This window comes from Sinocyclocheilus anshuiensis, unplaced genomic scaffold (assembly GCF_001515605.1).
Source record: "Sinocyclocheilus anshuiensis isolate Anshui unplaced genomic scaffold, SAMN03320099.WGS_v1.1 scaffold80, whole genome shotgun sequence".
In the NCBI taxonomy this organism is placed as follows: domain Eukaryota; kingdom Metazoa; phylum Chordata; class Actinopteri; order Cypriniformes; family Cyprinidae; genus Sinocyclocheilus; species Sinocyclocheilus anshuiensis.
The window spans coordinates 2014661-2032153 of record NW_015554102.1 but is presented as its reverse complement, the minus strand read 5'-3'; the positions used below and the strand labels follow the sequence as shown (position 1 = coordinate 2032153).

General features: G+C 36.5%; 1 protein-coding gene across 1 annotated transcript in view; it reads left to right on the top strand.

Annotated features, from left to right (window-relative positions):
- sema3bl (sema domain, immunoglobulin domain (Ig), short basic domain, secreted, (semaphorin) 3bl) overlaps positions 1-17493 on the top strand; it is a 37673-nt gene that overhangs the window by 9681 nt on the left and 10499 nt on the right. Inside the window, exons 2-12 of the mRNA XM_016462001.1 lie at positions 3798-3955; positions 7916-7978; positions 10217-10336; positions 11910-12000; positions 13008-13124; positions 13856-14004; positions 14944-15058; positions 15182-15251; positions 15957-16333; positions 16426-16517; positions 16963-17004. Of these exons, the coding sequence (XP_016317487.1) occupies positions 3798-3955; positions 7916-7978; positions 10217-10336; positions 11910-12000; positions 13008-13124; positions 13856-14004; positions 14944-15058; positions 15182-15251; positions 15957-16333; positions 16426-16517; positions 16963-17004 (1394 nt within the window). The remainder of the gene's footprint in view (positions 1-3797; positions 3956-7915; positions 7979-10216; positions 10337-11909; positions 12001-13007; positions 13125-13855; positions 14005-14943; positions 15059-15181; positions 15252-15956; positions 16334-16425; positions 16518-16962; positions 17005-17493) is intronic.

The window sequence follows — 17493 nt, the reverse complement described above, 5'->3', positions numbered from 1 at the left end:
GAAGGGTGCTTTTTATTTCACGTCTTTTGAACCGAAGCACTGCAACACCCGCTGAGTGCAACGATAGAGCTTGAGAGATCAAAGACAATTTTTTATGTAACTCCGACTGGATTCGTCTTAAAGAAGAAAGTCATATACACCTAGGATGCATCGGGGGTGAGTAAAACACAGCCTAATTTTCATTTTTGGATGAACTAACACTTTAAGGCAAACAGCCCAGTCGGCTCTAACGTAAGACCTCTCTCTTCTTCCATTTACATTCACTTCATTACCAGTAAGCGAAAATCTAAAAGGTAGGCCAGATGCCAACAAGCATGTGTGTGTTATTAATGGTTGTTTAGAAAGTTGGTGGGTTGCCACGGTGTAGAAAGCCTACTGATGTAAGAAAAAGAGTTTAGATAAAAAAGGGAGGAAGGGTATACCTTTTCTGTGCTGTATCTACAGCATAATGTCACTGCAGTTCAACACACCCTAAACTCTGGTTTGCATTTCTTTAGCCTTTCTCATCTCTTCATCCTTCTCTTTTTCTCATTTATCTTGCACACAACAGATGTGATTATAAGCTAAATAATGTAAAGATTGTAGGATTAGTAGAAAACATGCATCAGATGAACTGTATCTTTATCAGGTTTGTCTGTGTATTGTACAGTATAACCACTGAAGCCTATAATACCTGGAGAGAGCATCCATTAGCATTCCCATTCATCTTATTGAAAGATGATTTGTCAGCAGTTGGTGGAGTTACGACATCTTATAACTGGCCTGTGCTAACCAGGCAAACCCTGAGCACTTGTTTGTAACTACGTCATTTATTCTGACACCAATGCTACATGTTTAGTTCTTTTCCAATGTGTTACACATCTACTGGCACACATACAGCCTCTTACTGTCACACTGGAGGATGACCACGAAATGCAATGTGTGTGTTATAGAGGGAGTGCTTGCCAACTCAAACCTCTGTGTAGTCTCAGGTTGTCATTTTGTTATGTTTAATGTCATTAAATTGGTGATTGTTATTTGAAAGGAGCAGATTATTTACACAGCTACGGGAAAGATTCCAGACTACCTGTGCAATTTACACTATACTCTGTAAGTGTGTGTATGCATGTGAGAAATGTTCACCTTGGAGCAGGTGGCATTTGCAGCGCATAAAATCCAGTAAGATTTCTTGCAAGTCCTCTTCTGTAATACTGACAGAATGCTGTGCTAAAATACTCTGAAAGCATTTCCAGCGCTACTGTCAACATGTGACCAAACAAATACAGAGCGAATGATTTGATGAGTCGATTCTTATTAGAGAATAAAAAACATCCAGTATGAACAGTAACAGTTTCCGTAATGAAAAGCTTTGTAAATGAAAACCGTAAAGCGTAGTTCAAACGAGTCCTGAACATATGAGCTGGCTTAGAGAATCAGTAGTTTGGACTGGTTGTTCATGTGACAACATGTAATTAAAGATACACATTATGAGTTTGGCAGCAGTATTTTCTATATAAAAAAGGCTGTGTTGCTCAAGAATAGTTTTCAGTTTATTTTTTTTATTAATATTTGTATTTATTTATTTATTTGAAATTACTTTCCCAATGGTAAGCATACTAAAAAACATACATAATAATATTTGATGAAACCGTGAAGGAGCCAAAATGATTATTGGGAATCAAATCTGAAATCATTACTTATGATTCCCATCTCTTTTAAGATATATTATAAGAACAAAAGGTAAAAGAATGTGAAGTTGTAACTCTAAATTTCTTCAGATGTATATGACTGTTTTATTTACTGGTAATTGTCTTCATATGCGTGTGTTTATGGAGAACACAGGGTTGATTCATGACTTAAGATCATCTGCCACTATTGTGCTCTTGAGTAGAGCACTAAACCACAGGTTACCTCAGGGGTTCATTGCAATTATAGTTCCTATATGTAGCTGCTGGATGAAACGCATCTGCTAAATGACAAATAGCAGTGATCTGTGACTGTATATGTGTGCTATTTTGTCTTTGTCAGTATTTCACTGTTTGGAGTCTGTTTTCTGGAAACCAAACCCTTAAAAGTTTTTTGTATCATTGTGAAACTTGCACGCAAGATCACTCTAATGAAGAACTCTTTTTCTTTTGTTCAGCTTGTGAGTTTATTTGAGGTTTATATCAAAAAACCTCACACAGTGTCAAACCCCAGAACTATGTTTGAATATATTTTGACCTCATTACCAATGATTGTTAAAATCCAAAAGTCTTTTGGTAAACTCCTTAAATGGCTGAGAAAGAGTTTTAATTGATTTATATAAAGGAGTGGATTGTGAATGTTGTTGTTGCATGTGTGTGCGTTTTTGTAATTGTGGTTTAACATTTGGCTTGGGTGCTTGGCTTCTGTTTGTGCTCTTTTCATCGGCGCCCCATTAGCGGCTTAAGACACGTGCCACCCTCTTTCTCCACTCCTCTTTTCTGTCCAACCACACATTATATGAGGGGAATGTGGAGGGAGTGTGGAGCTGAACTTCAGGATACTAGAGAAAGATAACATGAGAATGTGTTTGTGGGGGTGTGTGTGTTCAGTACTTATCTATAGTTTAAAGTGGGCAAAATATGACAAAAATGGGGGCATTTGGCGGGCATTCCCATCTGGAAAACTTATAATAAAAAAATTAAAAAAATCAATTATGTTTTATTCAATTGTTCTAGGGTTTTGGTTAATCTGAAGTAATTATAATAAGCTTTCTATAAAAACAGTAGAATGGTTTGTCTTCATTTATATTTAGTTTATATTTCTTTGGTTTCTTTTTACAAATTTGGTTCTAAGAGGATTATGTACATGCTTTTCACACAAACACACACTGAAAATGATCTAATACAGGACCTTGAGCTCATTTTAGGGCCAAAGATCAAAGTCTAATTTCCACTATTCTTTCACTCTTTGTTGTTTGTTATATGCCATCATACCCTTAAGATGCAGTCACAATGGCAAATTGGTCAATTGTCATTAACTGTCAATAAGCTCACACAAAAATTACTTTTATATGGCGAATTCATGTAACCAACTTAAACTCAAACAATGTGACCGCATATTTACCTAATCAGGTACAACATAAACTGTTCCATCTCTTCCATGTAAGTCTCAGTTTTTGTCCCAACTGACAGCGACAAGTGATGAGTAACGGCACATTTTATTGGTCACGTGATTGATATTTTTGTTGTGTTGCACAGAATAGCCCTGACAAATGACTGAAACCTCATTGATTCAAAATCCTTCTCCACATTACTGAATATTAAACATCAGATATGTTCTGTCTGCCTTTTTTGGCAATACAACATTGTTGCTTTCATGCAATGCAATGCTTTCACTGTGTATGACTTTGAAATGTATCAGCTAGTTATTACTCATTGTTTAAGATTCTGAGATGTTAACAGTTTCAACAGAAAGCAAAGTCTTGCCAAGTTTGGATAAAAATGCCGGGAAAAATGTTGGAAAAAGAGCTGATGTAAACTTGCAATCCGTAATATTTTGACTTGCAGCACTGAACAAATAGTCATGCCAATAAAGCACAATTAAAGTTAATTGACAACAAGAGAAACAGATAAAGAGTGGTTTAGTTCTCAGAGAACTCCCATCAGTCACATTCCACAAGCTTCTCCTGCTCTTCTGGATTTAAGATGAGTGTCCTCTTTTCTGCATTTTCTCCTCATAAATCTGCTTTGACTAGTAGAGACAGATTTATTGTCATTTTTCAGTTGAAATGTGGTGTTCATTGTCGTGTCATTCATAATGCATATCACTTTCTCTCTCTCCCTTTCCCACAGATCTGTTGGCCACAAACCGTACCTCCATTTTCAGTGGTTTCAATGGAGATCTGCACTTGTCGGCTGTGTTTTTGGATGAATATCACGACAGGCTTTTCCTGGGAGGGAAGGATGTTCTCTACTCACTGAGACTGGATCATACACATGATGCTAAAGAGGTAACACATGCTATCATTGCGATAAGGTTAAGATAATAAGCTGCCTATGGAGAACACAGGTGTGAGAGAAAAAGTGCTAGTGATTATGTAGGTGAATGAGGGTCTGTTAGTGAGAGGTGTCATGTTATTCAGTCTGCTCTACTGGAGACTGTTATCTACAGACACAGATAAAATCAACAGACACTTACATGTGCTGAAACATTTTACATATGATTAGTAAAGGGGCATGTAACGGCCTGTTCACATATGATGCATTCTTGTGTTTAAAAAACTAGATGAACTGCAACAGAATGGAAAAAATGCACGTGTCTTAAGATACATTTTTAAAAGCTGAATTTTTTTGACTTGACAATGTGTCTTTAAAACAGCCAGATGCATTCCACTAGTCAATAGTCAATATCCATCTAGCATTGGTTTGGAAATTCTGTTGGCATCTCACCACCATCCCAAATCCTCATTCATTCATTCATTCATTCATTCAGTTTGTTTATGCATGTATGTAAACATAACTATTTAAAATAATATTTATAAAATTATTTTTACAAAACCATCATTGTGAAAATGTCTATATACCAATATAATATTAGAGTATTGTACATATTATCAAAAGTTTATTAAAAACTCCAAAGGAACTTTTAGAGCTCAGGTCTTCTGTCACAGACAGCAGGCAAAACATGTTATTAAAAATGTTTACTTTCTCATAAATATAAACTAATGAAATTTAGTTTGATGAGTCTATAAGCCAAATTTGGTACTATAATCTTAATGTGCTACACATATTAAAACAGACTTTCTTTGTGGTGTTTTTTGATCTCTTTTCTCATCCATAAAAATGTTTACTAAAAATTACACAAAAACAGCTGTCCACAAACACACATTAAATTCATATAAACTGGCCACACTTGTGACAAAGACTTGTTTAGACCACACCTAGACATATAAACACATAAATGGTCTTGCTTGATTTTACAAGTTCAGCGTTTGCTGCCCTTTTTCATATTATTGTCACACCTTTGTGGTGTAGTTTATAAAATAAAGTTGTGAATTATGAGAGGAGCCACAGTGTGTAAATAGGCACTGAACTAAATGGACTGTAAATGCAGAAGTGCTTTGGTACTACTTGTCTCCAGGGTTTGGCAGTTTTTCCCTGTGCAATTAACTTTGTATATGTGTGTGTCTGAGCTTAATTAAAGCCTCCATGTGAATATGTTTTGACTCAAGTCACTGGAGCCTCAACAAGTGTGGTTGTTTTCGTATGTAGTTTCCAAAGAACTTATCATTGTGTGTGGCCTTGTTAAAGGATATGAACAGGAAGAGGAAGTGCATTGGCATGGTGATAGACATATGGGAGTGGCTGCCACATCTGAGGTTATGACCCTTTGACCTTTGGCTCAAGGACAGACGTTTTCTGCCTTGTTAGACCCTTATGCATTCTGTAAGGCCACCGTACTACCACTGGCCACAGTGTTTTCACTGATACTACCTTCTATACTGAGAATTTATTTACAAAAATTAAGCTACAATAACAAGGTGCAGAAAATGTTTTTCACCTTTTTTTAGCCAGAAAACAAAATGAGGATGTTAAGATGCGTAAATTTACGTGTGCAAGATTGTTTTGCAGATGTTATCAGTAAAGCGTCCCAGCCGAAGGGGAAGGTGCCACAGAAATCAAGCAGTGATTAATGATGTTGTTCTTTAAGTGGGAAAAATTACTCAGCCCTGATCAGACTTCCTTTTCCCTCTTGGGCATGTATTTACTGCTAATCACCATGCTCTGCAGTCTTCATCTCAGCTGATCTCAGTTCAGTTTGTGGAATAAATCACTCATTCTTTTCAGAGAACTATCAGGTCCTGGATTAACCATGCAGCGTTTCTCCCATGGTTAATAGAGGTTGGTTAATCTTAAACATGGTGCATCCAGAGCAAATTAAAAACCTGAATGAGTGAGCCAGGGCCCTTTCTTTCACACCATGGATTTATAGTATTCTGTAGTGTTTTATCATTAATAATGACCTTTTAGGTCGCTACAACTCAACGACAGCCACATTTGGACTATTTTTAGTCCAAGTGTCCTGAAGAATAAAGGTGATTACTAATTAAGGAAAGAGGAAATGCTTTCATTCAAAGGAAGGATGCTTGGTAACGTAGTTGATTACAGGTTCCGGATTTAGACAATGTCGAAATGTGTAAGCGCTTGAAAGGGTAAATAAAAACAAATGACTCACTAATGATTTCATCATATGAATGCTGGAACAGATTCAAACAATCAATCAATTCAAAGAAATCTGGCATTTTACAAGAGGTAGAAGGATTTGCAGAGGCGGACAATAGTGAAGTATTTTTACTCTGCTGTAAAAGTACTTTTCAGGTGTCTGTACTTTATCAGAGTGTTTTTCTTTAGAAAACTTTACTTCACAACATTCCAAAGCATAATATTGTACTTTTTACTGCACTACGTTTCATATTAAATATCATTTAATACTTAATTACATTAGAAATCTATTACTTTCTTACTTTTACTCAAGTAAAAGTAATTCAAAGATTTACTTGAGTACAAGAAAATACTACATTTTTAATGTTCTTAAGTATTAAAGGTAAAACAAACAACAACTTTTATTTATGAAATTAAGTGCAATAAAAAATATGACATTATACTTTGGAATGTTGTGAAGTAAAGTTTTTCCAAAGAAAAACATTTTTCCAAAGATAAACTACAGATACTTTTTAAATTTACTTGAGTAAAGTAAAAATACTTCACTACTGTCCACCTCTGAGGATTTGTAAATGTCATGTGATGCAAAGAGGTCGATTAGTCAACAAGTCCAGGCAGTATCTACATTTTACACATGTGACAGACACTTTTTTTTTATCCACAATGACTTAAACTGCATTCAAAGTGTACATCATTTCCCTGGGAATTAAACCCGTGACCTTGGCATTGCTCCTGCTTGAGCTACAGGAACACTGTTTAACAATACATTATCGTATTTGAATCTTAAAAATAATCTTAATGTGTGAATGATATATCTAATAACACAAACTGATAATTATAATTGTGTTATATTCTGTTAATTTTTTGCTGAAGAGGACCATATAACTTATGAAATTATGCTTGCATATGTTTGCAGATCTGTATAAATAAACCCAAAAGTCTTTGTGAGGTCTGAACGTGACAGCGGTTGTGTGCCAGACTGTTCTGTGACACATGAGAAATGAATGTGCCAGGATGTGCAATCACTGTATATATATTTGGATAGAGGACTTAGCAGATGGGTTTATGTTTATTTCTCAATCGTTCATAACATCAGGATAGGTTTTTGTGACTTTCACACTCTCAGAGTTATTGTTTTCATAAATCTATCTTTATTGTTGACATTCATAGGAAAAAAAACCCACAAAGCATTTTTGTCGCACACCCACCCTCAGAGACACACACTCACTTTACCTCACATAATGAGCGGAGTCAATTTGTAAGCCATTTGTAGCTTGATTTCCCTGAAGAGCGTAAACTCTGGCACTGTGGCGCTTTCTAAACATTGCACTGTTTATTTGAGTGCACAGACACAGCAACATCAGCTCAACCAATGGGGTGAGACTATCTGTTTGGCTGACCAGTGGCAGACGGGGGCATGTTCAGGAGACAGCCATTATTTTTGCAATTTCATTTGGTGGCACTTTATTGGCACAGAAATGACTGACTTTAGCTTTAAATTTGGTATGAAACTGAACAAGAAACAAATTTAGGGCAGGACGTGATTTGTCCATTGGGAAAGATCATTGGAAATTTGTCCATTTTGAGTTCATGCTAATCTGATTTTGTCTTGTTTGGATCTCGCAGTTTATTTAGTGTTAACAAGTAAATCTGTTTTGGGTCTGGGTGTGAGTTGGACAGAGTTCTGCTTAGTGTGTGTTTAATTTATGAGATGATAAATTTAATCTGCTTTTCCTCTTTATCTCCAGATCCACTGGCCTTCGTTGCCTGGGAATCGTGAGGACTGTATTCTCAAAGGGAAAGATCCCGAGGTGAGTGAAAAACTGGTTCTGGTTCTGAATTCACTTTTTTTTGGTTGGGGGCTGGCATACTTCATATGTCAGGTTCTTTCATGGTATCCCAGATCCAGCCGATGACAGCAGAAATCATCAAATGTAGTTTGTTTTGGAATGTTTGGTTAGTGTGATTCTCTACCTTATTTCATGTGGTTCAATCTGGAGTTTCAAACGAAAACATCTGTCCATCTTCAGCTATACTCTGAGTGTGCTGCAGTTGGCGTGATGACTGGAGAGAAGAAGCCAAACGCCCATAAATGAGATTTGATCCACTCACTTATTGTTGTCTTGCTTCCAACGAAGTTTGTGTGTGACTCATGAGTCTCTTAAACCTAACGACCGTAGAAGGCTGTCCCAATACACAGAACACAGTTATTCTTTCATTTTTCGAAATCCCCTTTGCTTTCTTTTTCTTTTACATTTCTGTTTCTTGTTCTTTTTCTTGTTCGGCCTCTCCCTTTTTTCTTTCAGCACCATGAATATGTTAATAATGTTCCAAGTTAAATCTTTCCTGTCCTCTGTCCCTAATGGTCTTCCACACACACTTGTATGGAGATAAACTCTGCATCTGTTAGTGTTTAGCATGTTTCACTCGTAAAGTGGAAATGTGAGGTGTCGCCATGGTTACACGCTCTGGTGACTGTCCCGGCAGTATTGTTTGATGTGACAGGTGAGTGCAATTTCACAGCGGTGTTTTAATGACTCTGTTCAGTGTGTGAATATGTGTTAGGGAATTGAACAGGATATTTGTTTTTCATTTAAACTTTAGTTGGTGTAACGCTGAAACAACACACAGATATGAACTCCGAAGAGTTATTAATTAACTACATGTATTTATGGTTAGGGTTTGGATTAGGGTTTGACTTAGTGTTACTTGCATGTAATTATGCATAATTTATTGTTATTATAATAGTAAGTACATGTAACGTGTAACAAGGACACCTTAAAACAAAGTGTTACTGAGTTTTATGTACCACATAACAGCTCACACAAAAATGACTGGTGGCACTTTACATGGGGACATTTTAGGGTTACACTTTATTTTGATAGTACACTTTAGACATTCTGCCAACTCTAAGTAACTTTGCAACTGCATGTCAACTAACTCTCATTAGAGTATTGGTAGGTTAGGGTTAATAGAATAAGTTGGTCACACTTTATTTTAAGGTCCAATTCTCGCTATTAACAAACCATTAACTACAACTTTTGCCACAATAAACTCTTAATTTGCTGCTTATTAATAGTTAATAAGGTAGTTGTTAAGTTTAGGTATTGGGTAGGATTAGGGATGTAGAATATGGTCATGCAGAATATATGCTCTATAAGTACTAATATACAGCCAATATGTTATTAATAGGCATGCTAATAAGCAACTAATTAATAGTGAGAATTGGTCCCTATACTAAAGTGTTACCCATAGCTTTATCACAAATGAGGTTTGTCCCAGATTTTGATTACATGTCTGCAAAAATTCCATAAATCATAGAAAATTAATGGAAAATTAAAGTTTGACCTCCTGGGATTGACAATCAGCACAATATACAGTATTTTATCATTTATATATATTTTAACTTTCAGGCTCCATTTTATTCTGTTTATTGAAAGTGACTGGTACATTGCTGCTTTGGGTCTCTCTCGCTCTCTCTGTCCTTCTGGTTAACATCTGGTCGCAGTTTGAGCATCTGACTGCATCTTTTATGACCCTTGACCTTTCGTTAATTTATGCTCCACTGATTTTGACCCTACACAGTCAATGAGGCTGGTGGCCATAGTTAGAGTGTGTACATGTTGATAGTGTGTGTGTGTGTGTGTGTTTATATGTGTGTGTGTGAGACGTCTTCCTCTTTCTGAACCCTTCAGTAATTGGACCGTAAGTGCTTCTTTCCCATGTTGAAAGCTCTGATTGGTCTTCTGTGAATTTCAAGTAGGGATAATTTTCTTGCTATTTTTTCTCTGATCCATTAAAATGATGATAATACTTGTAACTCTTCATTCAAACACTCCAGGGAAATATTGGGCACACTCACACATACCAAAATTCCTCATGATTATAAACTGCACTTGATGAGTTTAACCTGGTTGTCCAGTGTCAAATACATGTGTTTGTATGTTTGTGTAAGTAATTGTGCTGTAATTATCAAGATTGTACTCTCATTTGCCACCAAAACACCCAACATTTTTAACATTAACTCTTTCTGTGTGTGTTTGGTACAGATGGAGTGTGCAAACTTCGTGCGGTTGCTGCAGCCATTTAACCGAACTCATCTACTGGCCTGTGGAACTGGAGCTTTCCAGCCCGTGTGTGCGTATGTGAACGTCGGACACCGTGGAGAGGTAACACACACACAAACATTCCCTCCCACTGCTTCACACATAGTGTGTTTGTGTATGCACATCAGGAGGATCTAATTTACTTATGTATATCAGAGATCTAATTGTTCAAGTTCAGAAGTCACCCACTAAGAGGCCGGCCCTTAGGGTCAAGACAAGATCATGAGAGAAGATACAAAGCAAAAACACACAGACACACATTAATTCAGAGGATTCAGAGCAGAGGATAGAAAAATAATGTGTGTGTGTGTGTATTCTGAATAGAGCTTCTCTTTACTTCCTTTGAGGTGTTTTAACTGCGTCGCACAGGGCACCAGAGATGTCTGACAAACAGACAATACTACATTGTGTAACTGAACTGGCACCAGAGGTTTCAGCTGTCTTTGGCACCACCGGACACACCCATACAGTGTCTAACATCAATGACAGTAAAACTTCTGCACTGCTATTATTACATTTTAGATCTCTGATATGGTACAGCCTAGAAACTCAAAGTCAGACGATACTATTTAAAAGGATAGTTCACTATTTAACTATACTATTTAAAAGGATAGTTCACTATTTAACTATACTATTTAAAAGGATAGTTCACCCAGTACTCACCCTTTAACACTTACTCACCCTCATGTTGTTTCTTTCTTTTGTTGAATATAAACATTCTTCAAAATATTTTCATTTATATTCAATAGAAGAACAATTTTATATCTCTTTAATTGTGTAATAAATTTTGTATTTATCTGGCACAAAAATATCAATTAGGGTGAACTGAACAGAAACGTTGATGATAAATATAACCAATAACAGTAGTTAACTAAAGGAATCAGTGGATCATTTATTTGAATTGGTTAAATGTAAACCAGAACAAACAATTTCACATTTTTAAAAATTTTTGAATGTTTATTACAGTATAACAAAGAGAAAAGGGATTGTGTATGAGAGCACAGTCATTGCCTCAGCTCTTCTGGCTGTAAAGCTCTGTCTATAATAGACTGTGACAAGAAAAACAATGATGTAGTGTTGTGCAATGCTTCTCTGGTACATGTTGGAAAACGCAGTTTGTTACTTAAAGAGCTACGGTATTATGAAAACAGCTGAAGTACTATGAAGTCATGTTACTGATAATTGTAGCAAGTAAAAGTTAGTAGTGTTGCTAAATTTAGTTAGTTAAACCCCAGCACTGTTATTCGGTCAGTTTGACACAAACTACAACGAGCAAATCGCAATAAACTGGTAGAGAATACCAAATCAAAAGTTTGGGGTCAGTAAGCAATCAATACTTTAAATTGATCTGAATTGACAGCAAAGACTTACTGTTATAATTAATTATTTTTAAAATAAATGTTGTTTTTTTTAATCTTCCTATAGGCTGCATCAAATAATCCTGAAAAAGTATGTTTTCACAAAAGTATTATGCAGCACTGTTTTCAACACTGATAATAAATGTTTTTTCCCACAAGTTAATATGTCGTTGAAATAATACATTTCTTCACAAGCAAGAGAAATTCCGACATTTGTGAGCTCAAGTTTATTGTTGAGTTGTGAAATTGATGTGAATTTTCTGACTTCTTTTTGGCAGCATGTGTTCAGTTTGGATCGTACTACAGTACAGAATGGGAGGGGGAAATGTCCCCATGACCCCAAACTACCCTTCGCAAGCACCTTCACAGGTACATTTCAGTGTGTACATTTCAGTATGCCATGGCATGCTTGTGTTGTGTGTTTATAAGTATGTCAGAGCACATTTGTGTGTGTGTGTGTATATTTTGGCTCGTGTGTGTGATGGGTGGAGGTTTCTTCTTGTCAGTTGTCACTGAGATTATGGCCCATTGTAGATTGACTGCTCTGATGGGAGAAATTTGAGGTGTTCTTCAGTCCAGGTTTAGTGTTGTGGGGGTCTTGTGGGTGTGTTACAGTCTTCTGGGGCACAGACAGATCTCCCAGTGTGTGTGTGTCTTTACAACACTGCACAGTCTTGGCTCTCCTCACGTGACATTTTGCCAGATGTAATACATTTCGGGGCAGATTTTTAAGATTGCATGTTAGTGACCTTGGAGATATTTTCACACACTGACATACTGTACACATGAGTTCCTGTCAGATAATTGATGGGCAATAGAGGCAACGTGTGTCCAATTTTTACAGTTTTTTTTTTTTTCAATTATAAAAATTGCTTTTAAGTATCAATAAAATAACAGTAAAATGGTATGATCACATTTTATATTTCCAAGTGTGTGTGATTTTGAAAAACAGTTGACTGTATATCAGGTTTCACCAGATTTATACAGTAGGTGTGTGTATAGGTGGGTTATCAAGCTGATTTAATGAAAAATTTTACAATGGGGCTTCTTGCAGAAAATTGTTTACTTTTCCTTCCTCTCATGTAAGAGATTGAGTTCTCTGCACTGACCTCCAATGCTCTCTGTCTCTCTCTCAGGTGGAGAGCTGTACTCCGGTCTGACTGCAGATTTTTTGGGGAGAGACTCTGTGATTTTGAGAGGTTTAGGGCTCTCTCTCTCTCTCTCTCTCTCTCTCTCTCTCTCTCTCTCTCTCTCTCTCTCTCTCTCTCTCTCTCTCTCTCTCTCTCTCTCTCTCTCTCTCTCTCTCTCTCTATCTGAGGCGCGCTCTCTCTCTCTCTCTCTCTCTCTCTCTCTCTCTCTCTCTCTCTCTCTCTCAGGTGGAGAGCTGTACACCGGTCTGACTGCAGATTTTTTGGGGAGAGACTCTGTGATTTTGAGAGGTTTAGGGACTCGCTCGCCCATGAGAACAGAGACAGATCAGAAAACCCTACACGGTACAAAATTACTTAATTTTCATATTGATAGAAATTTTCAGTCTTATTTCTTATGCATTTTAAAATTTTATGCTGGAAAGGATGGTGATATTCATACATTTTATTAGTAGCAACCCTGTTGTGAAAATCAGTGTTGTTATTGTCAATTAAAACTAAAACTTAAAAAACTAATTGTTAATTGAAATTCAAAACTTACATGAAAATTTTAAATGTTGCCTCTGCAGCTAACTGAAATAAAAACTGAAATAAAAAAATTCAAGTACTAGCATTCAAGGAAAACTAAAACAAATAAAAATATATTAAAGCTAAAGAAACATTATATGTTAGACAAATATAGTTTTTTTTTTAGATAGAGATTAGAAATATAAAAAATTTAAATGACAAAAGCACATAACAAAATAACTAAAACTTAGACTAAAATGAAAATAAAAACAAAAAAAAAACGTAATTCAAAATATTGATATATAAATAATACTAAATTAACACAATAAATGTTACAATTGTTAATTACTCTTTATTTATTAACAACAATAGTTTTTAAAATATAATCTGTAATATTTTGTAATGTATTTCTGTATTTTAAATCCTGGGACATGAGTGCTCATTATTGATGGAACATCCAATTAGTAATGATTTCTCATAATTATTAGTCAAACTGAATTGATTTGCATACTTCAAACAATCAGATCTGCATTAAAATAGTGTGTATGTGTGTGTTTGTGCATGTACAGAGCCCAGGTTTATTGCGGCCCACCTCATTCCTGACAGTGCAGACAGAGAAGATGATAAAATTTATTTCTTCTTCACTGAGAGAGCAACAGAGAGCGCAGAGCGAGACGATGAAGGAGCCATACACACACGCATTGGACGATTGTGTGCGGTGAGACAAACCACATACATACATTCAGGCACAAGTAGGCCAGTATACTGGATTGCTCCTGCCTATTTTCAACCACATGTGCACAGCTGTTGGATGGTTTGCACGCCTCTGAATCACACAAACACTCACCCCTTACCCCAGTACCCATACACACATACACACTAACACACAAGGCTCTGTAGAGTAATGGGAGAAGTACAAATCTCCCTCTGTCATTCAGAGGTCAGTGTTCAAAGAGCTGGGGTCAATCGCACATTACTGTCACTTTGACTGCTATTCATTGTTCACTTCAGCACATTCCCAAATCACACGCGCACACACACACACTCTTACACTGCAGAGAGGGTGATTATCTCCACATATACTGATTACACAGATTTAAGATCCTTTACACCACCCATGTGTCTTCGACACGGTAAACTCAGCTGCATTGCTTTTTGGGAATCCGTAACAGTATTTCCCTTACGGTGCCATAATCTCCATAACTGGCGCTTCTCTGAGATATTTTGATATTTAACTGTTCTTGTTCCCACGGGAAAAGTTACAACTGAATGTTTATGTATAAACAGGGTTCAGATTACAGAGGTTTGGGGTGTGTGACCCCCTTAATTAAACCACTTCAGATGAAAAAGTCAAGTGAGAACTGTCACAAACTCTGTTGCACTAGGGATTGTGGGAAATATTTGCTGAAAAGCATGTATGGATGTCTTGTGGCGCTTTTGGTATACTAGTTTGAGTGTACTATGATTTGGAATGAACTAATTCTAATCTTGCATACCAAGGATGGATAGTATACAAATTGAGATGAAGGGATAGTTTGTTTTAACAAGTTCATTGTGTGTGGTCTGGGGGTAAATGATACTGGGATTTGACTTTCTGCCGATCTGTTGTGCAGAAGTGAATTTAACGCCTCATGATTGATTGTTTATGTGGTTTCAGAATGATGTGGGTGGGCAGAGGGTTCTTGTGAATAAGTGGAGCACATTTATTAAAGCCCGACTGGTGTGTTCTGTTCCTGGACCTCACGGCATCCAAACACACTTTCACCAGCTGGGTGAGACAATAAACACACACAGGCCCTCGGCTTCTTTTTATATACAATATTATATAAACTTCAGATCATTTTGATCTCTTACGACCCTTGTGTGATCTTTGACTGTATGTGTTTGTCTTGCAGAGGATGTGTTTCTGTTAAGGACCAAAGATGAAACCAATCCAGAGATCTACGCAATATTCAGCACCATCAGGTCTGTCTCAAATCCAGGCTGAAAGCACATCTGTTTATCTGTGCATTTCCTCTTTTAAATCACTGTGTTGTTCTTCAACTCATATTGATTGCACTCTATTATTTCATTCAGTTTTAGTCTTTGTATATATACATTTTCTTTTGTTTTAATCATTGTAGATTAAACATTTTCTTATGTATTTTTATGCCGCCTTATTCATTTTAACGTTCAAAATTTTTATTTTAGAATTTTTGTATTTGTTTTATTTTATTTTACTTTTTATTTTTACTCATTTCCTTACTTATGCCATTTTTAAAACACTTAAAATTGCCGTTGGGTTTGAAATGTATAATGAAATTACATTGCCTTGTCATTTTTAAAAGAATAGTTCACCCAACATTTTTAATTTGCTGAAAATTTACTCACCCTCAGGCCATTCAAGATATAAATGAGTTTGTTTGTTCATCAGATTATTGTGATGCTTTAATCAGCTGTTTCAACTCTCATTCTGACAGCACCCATTCACTGCAGAAGATCCATTGGTAGGCAACTGATGTAATGCTAAATTTCTCCAAATCTGTTCCGATAAACAACAAACTCTTCTACATCTTGAATGGCTTAGTTAGATGAGTAAATTTTCAACAAATTTTCATTTTTGGATGAACTGTTTCTTTAAGGGCATAAATCAGGGGTATATGAGTTTAACAGAACATTTTCTCTCTCTAGTAATGTGTTTCAGGGCTATGCAGTGTGTGTCTATAGTATGGCTGATATCCGGGAGGCATTTAATGGTCCATTTGCTCATAAAGAAGGACCAGACTATCAGTGGGGACCTTATGAAGGACGTGTCCCTTACCCGCGACCAGGAGTGTGCCCCAGTAAGATCACAGCCCAGCCTGGTCGTGCCTTCCGTAGCACACTGGAGTTTCCAGATGCTGTTCTGCAATTTGCACGAACACACCCACTAATGTGGCGCCCGATTTACCCATCACAGCGGAAACCACTGCTGCTCCGCACCGGCGCCCCATACAGGCTCACACATATCACTGTAGACCGCACACAGGCCGAGGACGGATACTATGATGTCATGTTCATCGGCACTGGTAAGACAGATAGTCATCACTTCAGTTAACACTCAAGTATGTTTATAACCCTGGGTGACTGATTGAATAACTGTAACCTTTGACCTCTTCAGATATTGGGACTGTGCTAAAGGTTATCGTACTTGGAAATGGTAACACTCTTGCCAATGAGGAGATCACACTGGAGGAAATGCAGGTGTTCAAGGTCTGTGAGCCTAAAAATGTGTATAGGTGTTATGTGGTGTGAATTTATATTCACTATTCAAGTCTGTTTGTGAGAATATCTCATTTGGCAAAGCTGAATTTTCAGCAGCCTTCATTGTCATTTGATTCCTTCAGAAATTATTCCAAAATGCTAATTTGATGCTCAAGAAACATGTCCTATTATTATAAATGTTGACAATGGTTGTGCTGCTTAATATTTTTATGAAAATCATAATTAATTTTTTCTGGATTGTTTGATAAATTAAAATTTAAAATGAACAACATTTATTTGCAATAGCATTTGTTTGCAACATTACAAAAGCCTGTCACAATTTAATGCAACCTTGCTGAATAAAAGTATTAATTTCCTTCTTAAAAAAATCATACTGACCCCAAACTTTGAACGGTACCTTTAGTTCTGTTTCTCATGATATTTATCTCTGCAGGTACCCACTCCCATAACCTTCATGGACATATCTGTGAAAAGGGTAAGTTCATGTATCATGCACTCTCGCTATATTGTTCCAGCAAATGAACGTAAGCATAGTAACATAAGCAGCACCGTAAATTCATTTTCCACAACATTCTCAAAGAGACTTTTACTGTGAGTAGAGAAATGGGACTCCACTTTGTTTGTATGTGCTTTTTGGCCCCAAAGCAATAAAACATTCATGCAAAACAACCAGTTGCTTTGTTATTCATCATGAAGCAGGTGCTTTATAGCCAAACCAACTGACAGTTCACTTACTTCATAGACAGCCCTGGAGCCACAGGAGTTAAAGCGTCAGTTCACCCACAAATAAAAATGGTCATCATTTACATCATTTAGTTACAAATCATTCCAAACTCATGATGTTTTTGAATGGAATCCTCATTCAAACATACACGCAGTTCCTCAATACTCATTGCACCAGGCATGATAGTGTTGGTTGATTTTTTTTTCTTAAATTTTTATTAAATAATGACACTTTTATTGT